At 42.8% G+C, this 20733-nt stretch overlaps 1 protein-coding gene across 1 annotated transcript in view; it reads right to left on the bottom strand.

Moving 5' to 3' along the window:
• The window catches only part of MEGF11 (multiple EGF like domains 11), a 307153-nt gene that overhangs the window by 35383 nt on the left and 251037 nt on the right, over positions 1 to 20733 (bottom strand). Inside the window, exons 11-15 of the mRNA XM_063314383.1 lie at positions 20295 to 20441; positions 13042 to 13176; positions 3843 to 3971; positions 909 to 1037; positions 226 to 354 (exon numbers count right to left, since the gene is read on the bottom strand). Coding sequence (XP_063170453.1) covers positions 226 to 354; positions 909 to 1037; positions 3843 to 3971; positions 13042 to 13176; positions 20295 to 20441 — 669 coding nt within the window. The remainder of the gene's footprint in view (positions 1 to 225; positions 355 to 908; positions 1038 to 3842; positions 3972 to 13041; positions 13177 to 20294; positions 20442 to 20733) is intronic.

A 20733-nucleotide genomic window follows, 5' to 3' on the forward strand; every position in this document is an offset into this window, starting at 1 on the left:
TTAGTTGGTTGACTGTGGCACAGAATACAAAATGCCCCACCTGGTTGTACTGGAAGTTGGGGCGGTTATCTGCGGTCAGCCGGTGGTGCTCTGCCTTCTCCAATACAGACGTTCACTCTTTTTAATTTGTGGCTACTGCACCCCCCCACCCCCCCAAAAAAAACCCTCCAAAGCAAAGCAACTCAGACCTTCCAGACAGAGACAGCCTTTCCAGTCCCCACTTACTCTGCTCGCACTGTTTTCCTGTGAACCCAGTTCGGCAGGTGCACTGCCCAGTGATGTGGTCGCAGTCGGCCCCGTTCTGGCACTGGCAGACGTTGGCGCAGCCCTTTCCATAAAAGGCAGCTGGACATCCTGGCAGAGGGGAGCCCAGAGAGGGAGAGGTCAGGCAACTGAACCTGGGCTCAGGGTCTCACTTGGCTATGGACTTTGCTGGGGGACTTTAAGGCCAGTGACCAAGCTACTGCAGGGGATGATGGGATCTGCAATCCAACATATCTGCAGGGGTGGGGAAATTATTTTGGCTGTCACCGAGGCACAGGATTAAAGGACTTCCCTTAAATCCAACAGCCCTACAGTTTCTTAAACGCCAGTTTGAGGAGTTTATTGGGATCAGCTTCAAAAACCAATGTGTATCTAATTAGGGAATATGTGCTGTGGAAATTAAACTTTGCTGCGTGCAACTGTAAAATCAAATATTGCTCCTTTTTTTTTTTTAGTTCCCTTGCTAGGATTGATTTATGTTCTGTTCGTTTGGATTGGCTTGTTTGGAGAAGGTAGCTTTTTGGCTGCAATCTGACTTTCACAGGCTCTGAAAATGCTCAGAACAGACACTGCGGGGCAGTGTAAGCTTTTCGCAGACCTCTTCCCAGCCAGGAATCTCAGATTCTTCCACCCCTCATTCTTACTCTGAGAACAGTAGGGACCGGTCCAGCCAGGGGTACATCTGCATTCTCCGTTGTGGGGGCTGCATGTCCCTCCATTGTGACAGCTGCACGAATGAAAACAGTCTGTTCCCCAAAACCCAACTGGGCAAGCTGGTGATAGAGACAGAGAGAGACAGAGAGAGAGAGGAAGAGAGAATATGGCCCAATCTTTCCTTTGTTGAAACTGAAAAGCATTCAACTACTTTCATCAAACAGCTGCAGCTAACGGCTTCTTCCACAGAAATTAATGTACTCTCTACATGCACAGAAATCTCTCCCATTAGGGTATGGCAGGGCCAGGGGTAGGAAAGAACTCAACTTGCATTTAAATGCACATTCACCCACTTTGTCTTTTTCAGAGCAATACCAGAAGCAAAACGGCCGTGTACTTAAATATTAGCACTGCTTCCCATTTGACACTTCTCCAAGCAACCAAACGTATCCAGAAATGTAAATGGAGGAAGTAGACATAATTTTTTTTTAATAATCTGTGCAAACAAATTATATTAGGGAAAACACTTGGACATGTGTGTATTAGGCCATGTGTAAAAACTGATGCAGAAACGGGAGGATGTAGATTTCAAAACTGACAGACTGGGGATGGAATGAAGGTGAAATTTATGGATTTACTGTTCTGAAATTACTGCAGCAGTTTTAGCCCAAGAAGATTATCTCCTGGAACTATGTCAGGCACTAAGGAAGTTCACACATTATTTTAAGCTGATGAGACCCTGCTAGGATTGAAGAGATGGATAAATTGCAGAAATAAACACATATGATGGCTTCTTTAACTAATCATCTTGTGACCCAACCATTCTGAGTTTTTACAAAAAATGAAATGTTTGCCATTGGCCCAGTTTAGCACAAATGCACAGGAATCTCTCAAGCCTTTTCTAAGTAACCACCCATGAAATTGATAGCCTGCCTAATTTTTATTTTGATTGACAGCCGTATTCAACGTGCAGAAGACCTACAATAAAAGCAAAATTGCAGCTGTCTGTTTTTATCCAATCCCTACTGCATCACTGGAGCTCTAATGTATTTTGCAACAAATGCTGTTTAATATCTCCTGCCACATAGTGGATGTGGAGAAACAGTTCTGGGAAACACGCTGGTCTTCCCTGCGATGCCCCAACTCTAGTGAAGGCCTTGTTTGGAAAATGCTGCTTTTAGGATCCACAGATGTCAGTCTTCTGTCTGGGCAATTTCGAAGAAATAACTGCCTGTCTTACTAAGACTTTAACAAGTAAATTACACATAATAGGAGCTGCAAAAGAATTTGTCATCTGTCTACTGCCACGTGGACCTCACTGCCCAGAATCATTGATCACTTAATTATTTCTTCAGAAAAGTCTTGAAAAGAATGGGCTCTACTTTAAAACAATTTTTTAAAAAAACCCGGTCTCTTGGGTTGATTAAGAGGAGTTATTAAGTGGAAAACTCCTGTAGTGAACGTGGGCCAAAGATTCAAGCAGATGTCTTGATTTTTATCTTTGTTCTCAACTTTACAACTTCATAAAATAGGTCTGTTGGCTTTGCTGAAAGGAGTACTTTTAATTTATCAGAATCTTTCTGTAAAGTTAGTTGCAGGGAGCATCAGAAAAAAAAAGTCATTTGCAACTTTAGCAATATACGTAATCTAATTGTGTAGACAGGAGTGTGTGTGTGTGTGTTTGAAACACTGGTTTTCTCTCCAAAAATGTTGCCAAGACATTGTTTTCTTTCAGTCAGCTGACAGTGGAAATTAAATCAGAAGTCCTGTCCCTGCTCTGTACTTAATGCAGCATTTCTACTGAATGAGAGCAATGCCCAGATTTGTTCTGTGATGTTTATTCAGAAGTAGCTCTCCAGCTAAGGTCCCTTCCAACATTAATTAAAGGTTTCCTGCCTCTAGGTCATGCTCTTCTGTTGCTTCCTGTTGAGCACAGCTGGGAAATTAGAACGAACAACCAGTTAATTATTTTTTCCAAGGCCTTCTTAACAGTCCCTTATTTCTGTTCCTGGCATGGGTAGGAAGGTTGTATTAATGGGCTTTCCCACCCACCCCCTTTTTTATGGGTTCCATATTTATGAAGAGAAATAATACCCTATAGAGAGGGTATAGGAAGAATTCTGTAATTAAAGCCCTCCCCCAGCCAACTGTCATTAAGTAGTAATTAGGAAAAACTCTTCAGGGGTAATTAATAGACTATTCACGAGTAATTCTAGCATGATGCTCCTCAAGAACCAATAAACTGGGCTGAATGTGCTGACAGGAAGCTTTTGATTAAAGAACCATTGACATGCAGTAACCAGCTGTGCATTTCCAAAAGGATACACGAAGGAAGGGTAGCTTTCACAGAGAAGATCCAGTGTGGGAGCCGTATGGCACCAGAAACCATTACCACAGGGTTCAGACAAAGAGGGTTGCAGCCACTCATCCACTTTCCCCTTAGAGATTTCACTTAACCTAATCTGCAACCTCATGAATAAATATATTGTTACCCATCAACAATTTCAAGAAACTTCAAGACAATTATTTATCTTCTCCATGGTTGGTTCAAGTAAAGATCTACCAGATGCATTCATTTAACATACTAAGCTTGGATTGTAGTAACCATGGTTAATGATTGTTTTTGTGTGAATCCTGCCCATTTGAAAAAAAATATGGAGCCATGTATTATGCAAACCTTGAATATGGGTTCATTCTACAACCAGGTTAAGCAGGTGCTGAGAATGCCACCCATGAGTTAAGAACCAGAGAGATAGAAAGTGAACCAGAACCAGGTTCAGAAAGTGAACCTGGATGAGCGGTTTCTGCTATAAAAATACTTTAAAGAAAAAATCTACCTATTTATCCTTAATTATATGTCTGTAATATTAAAAGAAAATTATTGCATTGGTATACAAAAGAAAAAAGAGATTTGTTTCTCTTACTCTGTGAGCAATCTTTGCCGATCCATCCTGGGAAACACTGGCAAGAGCCGTCAGTGGGATTACAGGTCCCATTGTTTGTACACAAACACAACTCGGCACAGTCTTTTCCGTATCTTCCACTTGGACACACTGTGGAAACAAAGGCATGCTATTAAGGTTGTGTTGTGTGAATCTCCTCTTGAATCTCACCATACTGTGTAGTGTTGAAGAAATGGCTCTCCAAAAAGTTTCATGTTGACCTTTGGCTGACCTTCTGCTAGTTCCTGTGTTTGCACAATGCATAAAGGAGAAGAAGCTGAAACTTAATCCAGACAAGAATGGATTTGGGAACTCTGTATAATGGATTGTAGCTGGTGTCCTGCCCATGAAGAACCAAGTTCATAGACTGTAAAGACTCATGAACTCAACTCAATCTGTGGAAGTGCAGATGGACAGTCCAGTAGGTTTTAGCAGCTTAGACTGGCGCACCAGCTGTGATCTTGTCTAAAATAGGATTTACCTTTGTTAACCATGTCCTAATTATCTCTGCTTGGACTGTTGTAATGCACTCTAAGTAGAGCTGTCTTTGGAAGATGTTCAAGAAAGGGGCTGGCCAGATATTGGTAGGATAAAGCCACTGGAACACATGTCACTAATTTTGTGTCAGTTTTACTGGTTGTCTAGGGACGCGGTGGCGCTGCGGGTTAAACCGCTGAGCTGTTGATCGGAAGGTCGGCGGTTCGAAACCGCGCAGCGGGGTGAGCTCCCGTTGTTAATCCCAGCTCCTGCCCACCTAGCAGTTCGAAAACATGCAAATGTGAGTAGATCAATAGGTACCGCTTCGGCGGGAAGGTGACGGCGTTCCGAGTCGTCATGCTGGCCACATGACCCGGAGTGTCTATGACAACGCCGGCTCCAAGGCTTAGAAACGGAGATGAGCACCGCCCCCTAGAGTCGGACACGACTGGACTTTACGTCAAGGGAAACCTTTACCTTTACCTTTACCTTTACCTTACTGGTTGTCTAGGATTTGTAGACTGGATTCAAAGTGTTGCTTTAGGTTAAAAAAACCCTAAATGTTACAGGACTTGCTATTTGAAGGATCACTCATGTATACAGATGTGTCAAGACCCTGGAGGTCCTGCTCATGAACTCTTCTGTAAGATTGATTTGACTGTGGGAAAATGACACAGAGCTTTTTCAGTGATAGTCTCAAAATTACACGTTCCATGGTAATGCGTTATGTCATGCTTCAACTTTGCCAATGTTTAAACAGGCTTTGACATTACTTATTTCATGATGCTTTTTCTTGTAGTAGGTCTTTTCATCTCTGCAATGTTAACATTAGAGAGTAATTTAATGGCTTAGTGCTTTTATTTATTATGTGGGCTCTTTTATCTCTCTGTTTCTAACTATAATTTACAACATTCTATGATTGTTCAAAGTGCAGCTTTGTGATACATCAGATATTTCAACAGAGCAAGATTTTGTTTGGATGCAAAATCGCTTCATCAAAATAGGCCAAATATTATGCAAAACCCAACTGGCTTGGGAAATGAGTTTCATATCATGGTAGATTTATATCTAATAAATCTTCATTCTCCATGACACTGTAAACCTGAAGTAAAACCATTCCAAAAAGTTCATCCTTTTCACAACCCATTAAACTCCACCAAGTTGTGAATATCAGGCACCTCCAAAGTTGATGGATCTTAGTATTTTGAGAGAAGGTTAAAAATGTTCTATTTAAATAGGAATGGGTGGATGCAACTGCAATGCTAATTTGTTATTAAAGTTCTGAAAAGGGACTGCATTCCTTTGCTATTAAGATTTCAGATGCATTCTTGCAACTATTATGATTTATTACTCACATTTCTTACATGGTTATTAAAAATACTTGGAAAGATATTATTCCTGACTGAAGTGGCCCCTTTACTGCCTATCACAGATCAGACATGCATGTTCTGAGGGCCACATTTAGACCCTGAAAGCTTTCGATGTAGCCCCCAGACCTCCAAAATTTATTACCAGACTGTAATTTTTAACATGACAAAAGCTGGAAAATATTAAATTTTCTGGAGAGTCATCCTAGTCAGTGTATTTCACTTTCATTGGATTTAAATGCAAATCTGACTCTGCTTCAGTAGATGTGTTCAAACAGGCTGGATGGTGATCTGTTGGGGATGCTGTAGTAGTAGATTCCTGCACTGGGCAGAGGGCTGATCTAGATAATCTTCCAGGTCTCTTCCAACCCTTACATGTTATGGTACTTTCATTGTATGAGTCTAAGAAATGAACTGAACTGAACTGAACTGAACTGAAACCAGATTGAGCTTTGTTCTAATGCAGTGTTGGTGTTTCTCAACCCTGGCCACTTTAAGATGGGTGGACTTCAACTCCCAGAATTCCCCAACCAGCATGCTGGCTGGGGAATTCAGGGAGTTGAAGTCCACCCATCTTAAAGTGGCCAGGGTTGAGAAACGCTGTTCTAATGAGACATACTGTTTTTGGGAACACAGTCTGACTCAAAAGGCAACCTGGATGAAGTTGACTTCCTGCGTTCTAAGTAAAACCAGGTCCTTCCATCTTGATCATCAATCATAAAGGTCTTTGCCCTCCAGCTAAAAGAGCTGTCTGAAAGGTTGATCTCCACTTTCCTGGAGAGCAGAGACAAACAATAGGTGCTTATGTTGGGCCTGCCTGAAGAGCCTTGAGTTCTGAGCATGAGTAATCAACTCAAGTTGGTGTTTCGGGCCACCCTTCAAGAGGGCAGCAGAAGTACCTGTCAGGTGATCCCAGGAAGAAAACCCACCACAAGTCCATCCATGACAAATGTGGAGAACTTTGGACACCATGGTGTACCAGATTTATTTCTGTACAGTAGATCCAACTTCAGTTGTATGTGGATGGCTTCCTTTCTGTTAATTTGACTAACATTCTATCAAGCATTTTTTCCTCAGAGGAATCTGTAATTAAGTGATAACTGACCTGGTCTAAGAGGATTTCTTTAGGAGCAAGCTCCTTTAAAATGAATAGGATCACTTCAAATAACACTTTCAATTCAAGATCGCCTACCTTAGATTAGTTATGTCACAATGTGAAAATAAACCCAGAATTCTCCTTGGTTTGTCAATCGAAATCACCTTGCTGAACCAGAATGTTGTAAGTTATTAAAACATTTTAACTCCACTTTCTCTGGTGAATCGGTTAAGCACTGAAACTCTAGTTCTTCTGGGTTTACTTGTTTGATTTTTGTTATTGTTAATTTGTTTTAAACTTCGTACCTTGAGTTGACTTGGGAAATAAGTACTTTAAATTCAGTTTGTAAAAGACGGCTGTAAGAACATGCTGCTGGAATCCTAGCAATCAGCAGCTATTATGTTATCTATCTGGAATTGAATATCTATTCACCAGGAGATTATGGGAAGTGGTGATCAGCTACTCTAGACCCAGAAATTATTTTGCCCCAGCCTACAACACAAGACCCATCTATACAATATATTACTTCTACTTTATTCACATTACCAAAATCAGTTATTTCCCCCATTTTTCAAAATTCTTCTCCTTCCCTAGAAGAATGATCAAAGGGGGGAGGCAGTTTTGTAAAATCAGGAGCTAGTTATTGCTGAAACAAACCAGTATGAAAAAATGTTATTAAAAGAGATGGAGAGAGAAATACACCTCTTTAATTTCAGTTTGGAAAAAAAAAACTTGATCTTAATCCCAAATAAAATATTGAACTGCCTCCTCCTCCTCCTCCTCTTTCTTTTCCTATCTTTTTCCTTCAGAAAAATATGTATCATTTTGTATGCTTGCCCATTATGATAAATTGCAACACCAATTGTCTTTAATTAGAACATGAATATTTGATGGAAATCCTGCTGGCTGGATCAACATTTCAAAGGGAAAGCAGGGACGCTCAACAGATTGAAATCAAGAAAAGAGAATTTGACTTAATGAGATAATTAGCCCCGCTCCAGACTTTGAAAAGTAAGCTGATTCTTCCAAGAAATCAGACATCATTTCCTGAAAAGAGAAAATTAAGTGTTTGGTCTCCTACTAAACATTCCACATCATGGTGATGTTAAGTCACAAGGAGAAAAGAAAATGGACGCATCCATTTAGTCTCTGTTTAATTGCTTGGCCAAAGCATTACCCATGATCTGTACGGAGGACCTCATCAGGTATCTGCCATTAAACAGAGCGCTGATTCAGATGTCATGCTAAACCAGGAGTGGAGGACGGTCCTTTTAATGCTAGGGATAAACTCCTTTGTTTGTAATTATTTTGCCTGGCAAAGGACACCATGGCCTGGGGGAAGAGGCATTTGTTCATTCATTCATTCATTCATTCATTCATTCATTCATTCATTCATTCAATTTCTATAGCCGCCCATCTCAGCAAGTGACTCTGGGCGGCTTACGACAATAAAACTATAAAACAGTTAAAACAATTTCAATTAAAACAATTAAAATACAGAATAAATATACATGGCCACATGGTAAGCAATGCATGGATGTTAATATAACCAAGAAACGGGGCCATTCACACACTCGGGGCCCCAGACCTGGGCACATAACCAGGTCTTCACAGCCTTTCAGAAGGCCAGCCAGGTCGGGGACATCCTGATCTCTGGAGGGAGGATGTTCCAGAGGGCAGGTGCTACAGAAGAAAAGGCACGTCTTCTAGTCCCTGCCAACCGACACTCCCTGGCTGATGGGACCCGGAGCATGCCCAACCTGCCAGACCGAATTGGACAGGTAGAAACCACTGGGAGAAGACGGTCCCTTAGGTAACCCAGTCCCACGTGATGAAGAGCTTTAAAGGGGACAACCAGCTCCTTGAATTGCACCCAGAAGCACACCAGCAATCAATGCAGCTCCCGTAGCAGCGGTGTTACGTGTGTCGAGTACCCGACACCATTTACTATCCGTGCAGCTGCATTCTGCGCCAGTTGAAGTTATGATGTTACAGGAGGGGCAGAAAAATATTTTGGCCCTCTTTCCAGCATCTTTTCAGTTTGGGGTGGGGAGAGGCTTTTAATATTTCCTCGTGCAGCTTTTACACTGTTCCCTCCCCCCACCCCCACTTCCTTTTCCACCCCTACACAGCAGATGTGGTTCAGCAATACGTCTTGTTCTGTGGAGTCCTCGGGGCCCTCTGAGGCTGGTGGTTTCTTCGCAGACATTCCATTACCCAACTAGATGACATCATCAGTGCCTTATTCTGGAGATCTCATTTTAACAAAGGTTTGGAGAGATTAGAAAGGGTGCAAAGAGGAGCAACACTGGTGATCAGGAGCCTGGAGGTCAGGGAATGGGCACCTTTAGCCTTGAGGAGAGAAAGGAGAGGTGGGTTGGCGGCTCTTCTCGGGGGGTCTAAAAGGATGCTGCACTAAAGGCAACCAACCCTAGTTCTCCCTCAACCAAGTGTGCAGGACACAGAATCAGAGATGGCAGAGGCTTCTTCATAAGAGACTCTCAACAGTGGGCCAGGGAGGTGATTGGTCGGAGAGAGACACGAGGCTTAAAATTGGGATTGCAGACCCCGCTCTGAGCAGGGCTGGGCTCAGAGACCCTTCTAAGGCTACTGCTGACTTTGGATTGTGTGATTTTGAGGGAGGGTCGGCAAAAAAGGGTCCGGGAGGCTGCATGCAGCCCACAAGCCAGGGCTTGCTCACCTCTTCCCTAAACCATAGTTTGTTATGATGAGTACAAACCACCTCTCCTTGCACACTCTTATTCCTTCTCCGGGACAACCACCAGCCTGCACATTTTTTCTTCGCTTTTGACCAAGTCTGGCTCTGTTTCCAAAACTATACTTAAACTTAACTAAACTTGTTGTAAGCAAGCCAACTTTAAACCACAGTTGCAAAGCCAAAGGGCAAGCATATTCCACACAATAAGCTGCAGATAATCTGAAATGGACATTTATATTCACACAGCATCCCTGCAGAAGGCCAGGGGACAGGAGCAGAGCAAACCTAATCTCAGGACCTGTTCTCACTGTGCTAAATCAAGGCTGAGCTTTATGTCTGAACACAGCTACTCTCTCAGATGAACCTAGCGTAGAAAATGCTCGAGGACAACAAGCAATAAATCATTACCACGACTCCTGAATCCTGAAGAATGATGTTTTTTTCATATGCTGGGGTGTTGGTAACCAAAGAATTATTATATAAATCCACAACTGATTTATGGCAGTGGATTATTGTTTGTCAACATTTTAATTAGTCTCCTTTCCACAGAAGGGCAAAGTAGAGGACATTCATGTGATTCAGTCATATTTTCTGGAACTCTTTTCTTTGTTTATGATATACATTCCAAACATGTTTTTCTTCCCTTTTCTCCCATTTTAATTTTATGTCATACACAGATTGTTTACAACGTTAATTGCTAGTCCAGACAATACGGTTTGTCAATATTTGTATAACAATGAAAGATGGATTTGGTATTGGGTTTCATTACATTATTTTTATTTGTTTCTTTAATAAAGCGCACAAACCATGTTCAGAATACTGGGACAGCCTGCCATACTATCATGGAAAGAACTGAATCCGCTGAATTTTTCAAATGCAGAGAACGGTAGGGTCAAGCAATCTGCTTGCCAGAAACGCTGGATCTAGTACAAGTCACCACCCCTGCACAAAGGTCTGGCAGAACTGGAAAAAGCACAGAGCAGGGTAACCAAAATGATTGGGGGGCTCAAATTCCTTACTTGGGGAAAGGGGTAGAATGTTTGAGAGTCTTCATCTTGGAAAAATGGAGGGGGAGAAGACATAATAGGTAAAGGTAAGGTAAAGGTTTCCCTTGACGTAAAGTCCAGTCGAGTCCGACTCTAGGGGGCGCTGCTCATCTCCGTTTCTAAGCCTTGGAGCCGGCGTTGTCCATAGGACACTTCCGGGTCATGTGGCCAGCATGACTCACGGAACGCCGTTACCTTCCCGCCGAAGCGGTACCAATTAATCTACTCACATTTGCATGTTTTCCAACTGCTTGGTGTGCAGGAGCTGGGACGAGCAACGGGAGCTCACCCCGCCGCGCGGTTTCGAACCGCCGACCTTCCGATCGGCAGCTCAGCGGTTTAACCCGCAGCGCCACCGCGTCCCTACTAGAAGACATAATAAATGTGTATAAAACCAGAACTAGGATGGAGAAAATGAATGGGGAGAAGGTTTTCCTCCAAGTCTTGAAAGACTTGGATCAGGGGTCATCTACCGACATTGCCTAGAAGGAGATACACAGTATGACAGATCCCCCTGCCCTCCAACAACAGAGAATTTCTTCATCCAGTGCAATGGCTTTATTATGGTTTCTCAGCTGGTGGTACATGATTTGATCTGACTGTGTGCCATTTTATTGGTGTTGACTCTTAGCTACCATATAGACAGACCTTCTCCAGGATGGAAAAAGTACGTGACTCAATGGAATTGGGATATCTAACTAAAGGTACATCTGTGCTCTGTGGGAATAACTGCAGTGAAAAAAGCACATAAGTATTTTCTGCTGGGGTGAATGTGTCCAAGCATTAGAACTTACTGAGGCATGGTATTTATAGAAATGGGTAAAATTATCAATGAAGAAATTAAAATAGATGACCAATTAGCATTTTTAAGAATATTCATTGAGGCTAGTAAGAAAATAAAATCTAAAGAGCTGGTGATTTGCATGCTGACAGCAGCAAAAATGGTGACATCTGAAAACTGGGAGCATGGAAGCATGATCTATCCTTAGATCAATGGGATGGTCTAATCCATAGACCTCTTTATTTTGTCCTATGACAAGATTAAAATCTTTCATTAACCCAAGAAACAACATCAATGAATTGTCTGCTTGTAATATTCTGATATGGAAAGACCTGTGTTATTTCTAACTTGGTAGACTATAACTATAATAATAAATAAAATTTATTTTTGAAGTTTACAAAGCTATAATGTATAATTCTGTATGCATTCTTTACAGCAGTATCATAACAAACCACAGTGATGTCATCAATGTCTGGCACATGGAAGTGGTGGCGTTTGGGAGAATGTGTGTATGTGTGTGCCTTCGAGTCAGTGTTGACTCCTGGTCACTGCCTAGACAAGTCCCTGCCATTTTCTTGGCAAGATTTCAGATTGCCATTGCCTCCTTCCCAGGGCTGAGAGAAAGTGACTGGCCCAAAGTTCCCCAGCTGGCTTTGTGTCTAAAGCAGGACTAGAATTCACAGTCTCCTGGTTTCTAGCCTTATTTATTTAATTTGTATCCCACCTTTATTATTTTATACTGTAAATAACTCAAGGCAGGGAACAGACCTAATACTCCTTTCTCCTCCTATTTTCCCCACAACAACAACCCTGTGAGGTGGGTTGGGCTGAGAGAGAGGGACTGGCCCAAGGTCACCCAGCCGGCTTTCAGGTCTAAGGCGGGACTAGAACTCTCCTACCACGCCTGATTGGCTCTTGGGCTGAGAGAGAGGGATGGGCCCAAGGGCACCCAGCTGGCTTTTGTGCCTAAGGCGGGATTTCATGTCTTATTTATGCCTTAATCACTATGCCAAACTGGCTCTCTTTGTTTGCGGGATGACATGTGTCCTTAGTTGCCCTCCCTACGAACAACCACAATAGTCCAAGGACACATGGAATCCTCATGGGGGCCATTCGCCTCTCCCTGGCCTGTCCCAGCCCCATAGTGAAGTCTACATGCTGGTGGTGACACCCAAAACTTTTTGTATGCAACCGCAGGGTTCCTTCATGTGGCTTTGCATGTTCCCCAAATCATGTGCTCTTTTACTGACAGACCTTAATAAGCCCATTTCAGATGGTTTTTCAAAAAGATACCTGTGTAGCAATTGTTACTTACCAATGAGCCTCATGGAACTCACGGGAGCCTTTTTCCTCTATTAAAAACACAACTTAGAGGTGCCGTTGGGCTTTTCAGACGTGCTTTGACTGACTGGTCAGTCTTCTGCAGCCTGGTGAATGCACTTTATCAGTCACATTTCATCTGCACTTGAATGTCTCCATTAAGGAACCTTCTTCTTTATGCCCGTAAACATGCTGCTTGTGTACAGTGAAGTCCCTTTTGCCTAACAACTCAAACAATCTGCCTCCTTTATAATCTAGAAACTCAAAGATGTTATCGGAAGTTTTAAAAAATCCTGCTTCCAGTTTGCCTTGGAGCATTACATGGGCTCCAATCGGTTTCTCGTAAGCCTATGGAACCAGCGGGTGCCATCTTACCTTGGTTGCAGAGTGGGCCGAAAAACCCTGGTAGGCAATCACATTGCCCCGTGATGTGATGACAAGGCATCGTGCTATGAAGGCACTGGGGACAGGGCTGGCTGCAGTGAAGCCCGTAGAAACCAGGGGGACAAACTAAGAGAGATCACAAAGCAAAAAAACTAATAAGCAAAACTGCAGACTAAGCTTAAAAACAAGATATGAATTTCCACTAATTACAATGCATTTTGGGTGGAGTTTTACAACTGATGGGATATAAGAAAGATTATACAGGGAGTCCTTGTTTAGCGACTGCCTCATTCAGCAACCGTTTGCCATTATGCTGGTGATGAAAAAGTAACTTTGTGACCAATCTTTGCATTTACAAACTTCACAGGTCTGTAAAGCAAAGGGAAGCTGAAGTCAGATCATAAGTACGGCCGTGGTTTCGCTTAGCCACTGCTTCACCTAACAACCGAGTTGCCAGTCCCAATTGTGGTCACTAAACAAGGACTAACTGTATATAAAGAACATAAAGAAATAGTCTTTGTACTGATAGCTACTTTGGGAGGTTGGTTAATAGTAGGAGCTGAAGCAAGAAACTCAAGAAGGCAGTCACAACTGTGCCCCGACCCTTTGCACACGTGTGTGACATTGATGCACGTATAAAAACAGGCAGGGCTTCAGTTGCACGGCCACAACCACCATCTTGACTTTTTGAACTCCCCTGTGAATACCTCTGAACTGAAGATAAAAAGAGGAGATGGAGAAGAAAAAGTTAAATAATCATAATGCTTATAACATGAATATCCAAAATTATAATTAACATTGATAGAATAGCCACTTTTTCTTTCTTTTATTTATATTCAATACTCTATGGTACCTAAATAATAGAATATTAAGAATCTAAGCATATTATATAAATATCATTCTATTGAAATAACATATGGTATAAAAACTGAGAAGATGGCACAGTAAATGGTCTATATGGCTAGATTTAATAATATGTTAAAGGACTTAGTTCTATATTAACCCTTCATGGATAGATTTTTGTCTCTTCAAATGTCATTCATTTAATCACTATTCTGTATATTCTCTTCTCATTTATTAGCACTCTTACATTTTTGGTTGGACTTCATCATATCCTCTGGTTGTTATATTTTGCCCATGCAAGTAGTCCTCAGGTTATGACAGTAATTGGGACCAGGTTTGCCATTGCTAAGCGATATGGTCGTAAAGTATGATGTCAAGTGACCGCCTCACTTAGCAATGACAATCCCAGCAATCCCAGTTGCCGATGTAACCCCAGGACTACGTGGGCTGTTAAGCAGGAAGTGGCAGGAGTCCCAGGTAAGGAGCATGGGGGTGCTGTGGGGGGTGGGTGGGGGGAGGCCGGGAGAGGGCTTGGGAGGCCCGGTGCGGGCCACGCATGAGCGCAGGAAGGCTGGATGGCATAGCGTGGCATGAACACAGGAAGGCCAGGGGATGGACAGCCTGGCATGGCACGAGCGCAAGAACCCCAGTGGGACTGACCAGAGCACCTTGCGACCTTCCCTGCTGGCTTCCCCATTGACTTTGCTTGTGGGAAGCTGGAGATTACATGACCGCAGGTCACTGCAGCTGCCGTAAGTGCAAACTGGTTGCCAAGGGCCCAGATCGTGATCACGTGACCACAGGGGTGCTGGGATGGCCGGAACTTCGAGGACCGGTCATAAGTACCACTTGTTCAGTGCCATCACAACTTTGAATGGTCACTGAACAGGTGGTCGGTAAGTGAGGACTACCTGTAAAATACCCCTCCCCAAAGGGAGATGGAGGTGGAGTCACCAAAGCCCACCCCCTGAATCGCCCAAGCAACACATCAGCCTCATCTCCCAAGGCAGGGCTCCACAGTGTTTCTTGAAAGCCCAGGGGCTGTATTTAAAGAGCTACAATCTAAAGAAGAAAGTAATCCCAACCTACAGACTTTTCACAAGTCACACCTGGAGAGAGTGCCAAGGTGGGCAAGGTTGCTGTGCCCCCAGCACCTGTTGGATGGTTAAAATAGAACACCCTTCTCCCTCTTTAAGTCTTCAAGAGGGGAAACGTGTCTTTGCTGCATTTTTGCCTACCCTGAAGTTCCCCAGTTTTTGACTGAGATGGGCAGCTAGCAAGCAAGCATCTAGGACCATCCTACTTGGTCCAGGCACAGCTTCTGATCTTTTTCTGGCTTGTTGTGTCTGAGACCCTGTTGCACCAGGACCAAAACAGGGTGTCAACTAGCAACAAGGAAGAAGTAGAACCATAACCATTCAACCCAGGAACCAACCTGATACTAGGGTCCCCTTTGGAATGCAGTCCGTAGAACAATGGAGAATAGAGGAGCATCAGTCAATGGTTTCTCCTTCCCACGGTCCTCCTGCTGCAGTGCCGCAGCCCCTCGATCTGGTACCATGGATAATAGGAAGTCATCCTTATGCTGGAACACTCTTGCCTGACAGAACTAAGCTTGACTTGCTTTCCTCTGTCTAAATTTCTTGGAGTTACATTTGAAACTTCACGGTCTGGGACTGGGTTACCTTAGGCATCGCCTTTCCCCAGTTGTTTCTACCCGACCAATCCGGTCTGGCAGGATGGGCATGCTCAGGGTCCTGTCAGCAAAGAAATGTCAGCTGGTGGAGACCAGGAGACGAGCCTTTTCTGCCATGGCGCCTAAGATTAGGATGGCCCCAACCCTGTTGGCTTTTTGAAAGGCCTTGAAGACCTGGCTTTGTGCCCAGGCCAATCGGACCATAAAAACGATACAAAAAATTAAATATAAATATAAATACAGGCGAGAGATCTTGAAAGCCATTGGTGGTGGCACAACCATGAAACGGGGCCCTTCGCACACTCAGCTGCCCAGAGTCCCTGGTCTGAGATGGGAGGCTATATAAACTGAATAAATAAATAAACAAACAAACAAACCCTTGGGACTTCACTGGGGTAAAAATGACTTTTCCCCTTGCTTCCCTGATACTTCCAGGCAGGGTCTTGCTGCCACAGCCTAGAAACCCAGCCAGCAGCAGGAAACTGGGACCTGTAATGGAAGCCCTCCAAGGTCATTAATGGAGCTGGTGGCCAAGGTGGAGACCGCAGCAGCTTTAAATAGAAAAAGAACAGCTGCCAATTATTTTGGAGCAGAGAGCGGCTGCCAGTGGCAAGAACAGCTTGAGGAGCAGAAGACGACTTCTGCTCAGCAGCAAGGGTTATTTGTAATGATGAAGACCCTGGCGTGGGAAAGAGGCCTCAGGGACATGATTCTTAAACTCGGAGTAGGTCTTCAAGGCCACTTTGGGTGATCCCCCATGCAGGAAAGTCTGTCACAATGAAGGAAGGTGGGGGTGGGTGAGAAAATAATGATTAAGCCAATTATTCCTTCTATTTTCCTCCCCTACAACTTACACTCCCCTCCGTTTCTGCAGACTCTGAGCAGCTTACCATATAAATATTAGAAGATGAAAAATTAAAGTCAATTAATAGATGGTAACCCACCAGTCCGATGGGTGAGCCACCATTCGTAGGATCTTCCTTGTCCCCAAATGCCGTTTTTGGAAAGCCATGGTTTGACAGCTCTCTGAAGAAGGTGTCTGGGCCTGCGGGGGTGTCTGGATATCTGGGGCTGAGCTTTTCCAAAGGAGGGGGCCATCACTGAGAGGGCTCATCATGGGGTTGAAAGGTCAGACAGTCCTTTCAGAAATGGCCAAATCACAGGCACGAGGCCAAAACAAACTGGGGGAAGAGGCATCCCAATTGATAGAATCACTTAAGCTCAATAAGGCTCCGCGGGCTGATCGCGTTGTACCTGAATTAATTAAAAAGAACCCCAGTTGGTGGGCACCTTTGTTAGCATCTCTGTTCACATTTAGAGACCAGACTGGTTCTATCCCAAGAGACTGGAGCTTGGCCATAATTGTCCCAATTTACAAAAAAGGCAGTAAGAATGAATTATGTAACTACAGGCCTGTTTGCCTTTTGAGTGTGATTAGCAAGTTATATGTGAAACACATTTTAAACTATGAGATTGGACAGAGACAGAGGGTGCAATTCAAGATGAGCAGGCAGGTTTCAGAGAGGGGAGATCAACAGCAGATCACATTTTGGTCCTACATCGTCTTGTACAAAAATATACATACAAAAAGAAAACATCCCTCTATGTGGCTTTCCTTGATGTCAAACAAGCCTTTGATTCAATGTCCAGGAGTGTTCTTTGGGCTAAATTAAAAAATGCAACTATTGATAGGTGCCTCCTCCATCTCGTACAGAAACTATAACTTCACCCTGAGGTGTAAGAGGAGGGAATTCTTACATAAGAATGGTAGAGCAAACATATCCAGAGGCTGAGCCTCCTCACTGCAAGCAGGAGAAGAGGCAGAACTACCTCTGGTCTCCTGAGCCAGAAAACAAGCCAAGCATCTGGCAAAAGAGGCAAGCCTGAAAACAGACTTGCCTTTTCAGCCTGCTCAGACCTTGAATCATCCGTCTCTGGTCTTGCTTTGTTCGAAGCACCCAGTGGGTTGACTGCTTTTGCGTTAGGGATCTTAGCCAGGTGTCCCCCTCTTTCCTTTCCCTCCAGGGTTCCTTCTATGCAACAAATAGGGATGGGAAATGGAGAGTCGCAGAAGAGAAAGAAAATTTTTAAATATGGCTACCAGACTAGATCAGATATGGACCACCAGTTTTGGGCCTAGAGCAGGGTTCTCCAAAGTAGTCAGTATCGACCCCCAAGAGTTGATGGCACTATCCATTGTTGTTGTTTTTATTGAAGTAGTATTCATAATTATAAATTATAAATGTTCGGGGGTCAACAAACAACCTGAAACTTCATGAAGGGATCAATGAGCTGAAGAGTTTGGGGACCCCTGTGCTAGAGGGATATTGTCAAATGACTGCATTCCAAGAAACAGGGGGGCCACCATGAAGAATAAGCAGGGTCAGGGCCAAAACTAAAGTGGTCTGGATTGAATTTACGGAATCAGGGGTCTCTGTAGAGCAGTGTTTCTTAAAGTGTGGTCCTAGGATCCCTCTCAGGGGTCCACAAAATCAAAATTATTTGCCAGCCTATGTTGAAAACTAATACAGTATTAAAATCTCATCAAACAATTGTGAGAAGCGGTAGCAGCAGTGAATGCATCAATTTAAATTTTTAATATGGTAAATATCAGTAAATATAACCCATGCAAAGAAAAGCTCTTTTGGGGTCCTCCATAATTTTTAAAAGTGGGAAGGGATCTGGAGAGCAGAAAGTTTAAGAAACACTGCTGTAGAGTATGGTCAAAAAAAGTCAAGATGGGGGCTTCCGGTGGGAACATGGCGGTCTAAACAGCTGTGCTCGTTGGCTCTGCTAGCAGAACTGACAACATGGCAATTTTTTGAGCTCAGGCAGGTTTTTCCTGAAGCTCAGGAGCATTTTTCTGGAGAAAGGAAAACACTTGGAATCACCCTATCTGTCCTCTGGATAGCTGCTTGCAGCCAGAAAATCGCAAACAGCATTTGCAATTGACTGGTAAGAGCAACCCGGAGTCTGGGGCATCATCATTTCCAAGCCTTGCTGTAGCCTTAAAGGGACATCAAGACTGGCCACCCCATTTCTAAATCACCCAATTTATTATTATTTTTATGTATGTGTACCCTAAAGAGAGGCTTTCTATGGCAAGGAGAAATGCGTTCTCTTGGTGCTTATCGTTATTTTTGTGATTAATTTCTTTAAAAAGAATTTTTTTTAAGTCTTGGATTTTGCTTTTCAATCAAATATTAAGGAAGGTTGAGAGTACGTAATGGTCCTCCTGTTGCTATTTTTGTACTAAATTTGAAGATTTTAGCATTTTCCTACACATTGAATTTGCTGTTTTGCACTTTCAGCTTTCTGTTGCTACTTTCCCTGGGGAACTGGCTGTTATCATACTTTCACTTCTGTAAACACGTTTCAGAATTTTCTTATTATCTCCCACTTTCGCTGGTTAAGTAGCTAGGGGGCACCATAATCTACTGCGTGAGACATGGAGGATTTCAATCAGACTTTCTTGGATTTCCACAGAGACTTTAAACAGATTCTTTTTGATTCCTGTCAAGTTTTTGTGCAAGGCATTCAGGACATTGTGAAAAACATGAGTTTTAAAATGTGTCATCTGGTTGGGGATGTTGTGGAAGAAATTGAAGAGCTTAAGAACGATAGAAATGTTTCTTCTAGTAGTGAGATTGGGGCTTCTGTTGAAATGCTAGATGAAGATTGGATAGTCAAGTTGAAGAAATTAAAGGGACAGATCAAATTGCAAGCCATAAGTGAAATTGATTTTCTGATGGAATGTAATGGAAAAGAAGGGGTTACTATGTATGGGAGGCTCTCTGTTGAGAAGCTGGAGTTTTTATGGGGGGCAGTTGGGCTGTTTGATTTCTTTATGAAGAAAGCTCTGTGTGTATTGTGGAGATATGTAAATGCTTTGGTTTATTTTGAAGTGGAGTGAGGGTTTAAGAATATTTATATGGATTGCTTCTAGGGCTTGTTTGACTTCATTCATTTTTAATGATTTGGATTAAGATTAATAAAGTATAATAATAAATGCTTGGTTTTAGGCTTAATATGATTAATATGATTATAATTGTTGTATTATTAATCATAATGACAAACAATTTGTATGCTTTTTAGTTTGATCTTTATTATAGTAGACAGAAATGTATGGAATAGTAGTAGGAAGGAAATAATTAAATAAATGTTATCTTTGGGGGGGAAGTTGATTAAGATACATATATAATTTCTTTTTCTTTTAATATAAGGGAAGGGAGCAACTGTATTTAGTGATTTTTTTTAATGTGCCAATGGAATTATTTATAGAAATAATGTGATTTTGATTTAATATAGACTAAGGGATTGATTATGGAAAATCTGTTGTATATCCATGCTGTTAAAAGTCAGAAGTCACCTCTTCTTGTAATCTTACTTTTTTTCACTCTTTTTTAGTTTTCTTTTTTCTTTTTGTAATTTTTCTGGGTTTTTTTGGTAGTTTTCATCTTTGTCTTAAATCTAATAGAATTTTTATAATGAAAAAAAGTCAAGATGCCAGCCATGACAGTTGCAATTGAAGCCCACCTATTTTTGGACCGTATCCTGTGGACACTTCTGCCCTGACTGTAAATTAAAATAAAATGCCATAAAAACTGCCGATATGATTACTGTCCATGTATGAACAGTACTTTCAGTGCTTCTGTCGTATGCAAAGGTGCAGTTGGATTTGCAAGGCAAAGCATGAGAGTCTTACTTCTCTGGCACATGGGTCCTCGATAGCCTGGAGCGCACTCACAGATTCCATCTTCGGGAGAGCAGGATCCTCCGTTTTCACAGTTACAGGCGATGGAGCAGTTGGGACCCCAACGGCCTTGTGCGCACACGCTGTCGCAATGGATACCTGGGGGCGAGCAAACGTGGATCAGTTGTGCAGAAAGAAGGACTTGCGTCACGGGGGAAGGCAAATTTGCACTGCCGGTGGGTGTACTTGGCTTTCAGATGCAGTGGGCTGTGTCTTCAGCATGGAGCATCTCCCAGCAAGTTTGCTGGGTTTGAAGGAAAAGCCTAGCAGATTCATTTAGGCAGAAAGCGAGGTCTGATGAGAAGTTACTCTCTTCCTTAAAGTTTAGCCTCCCCTTGTTTCTTTCAAAGAAATAAGCTCCCAGCCTTTTTGTTGCTATTGTTGTCTACTG

This window comes from Candoia aspera, chromosome 13 (genome assembly GCF_035149785.1).
Source record: "Candoia aspera isolate rCanAsp1 chromosome 13, rCanAsp1.hap2, whole genome shotgun sequence".
In the NCBI taxonomy this organism is placed as follows: Eukaryota; Metazoa; Chordata; class Lepidosauria; order Squamata; family Boidae; genus Candoia; species Candoia aspera.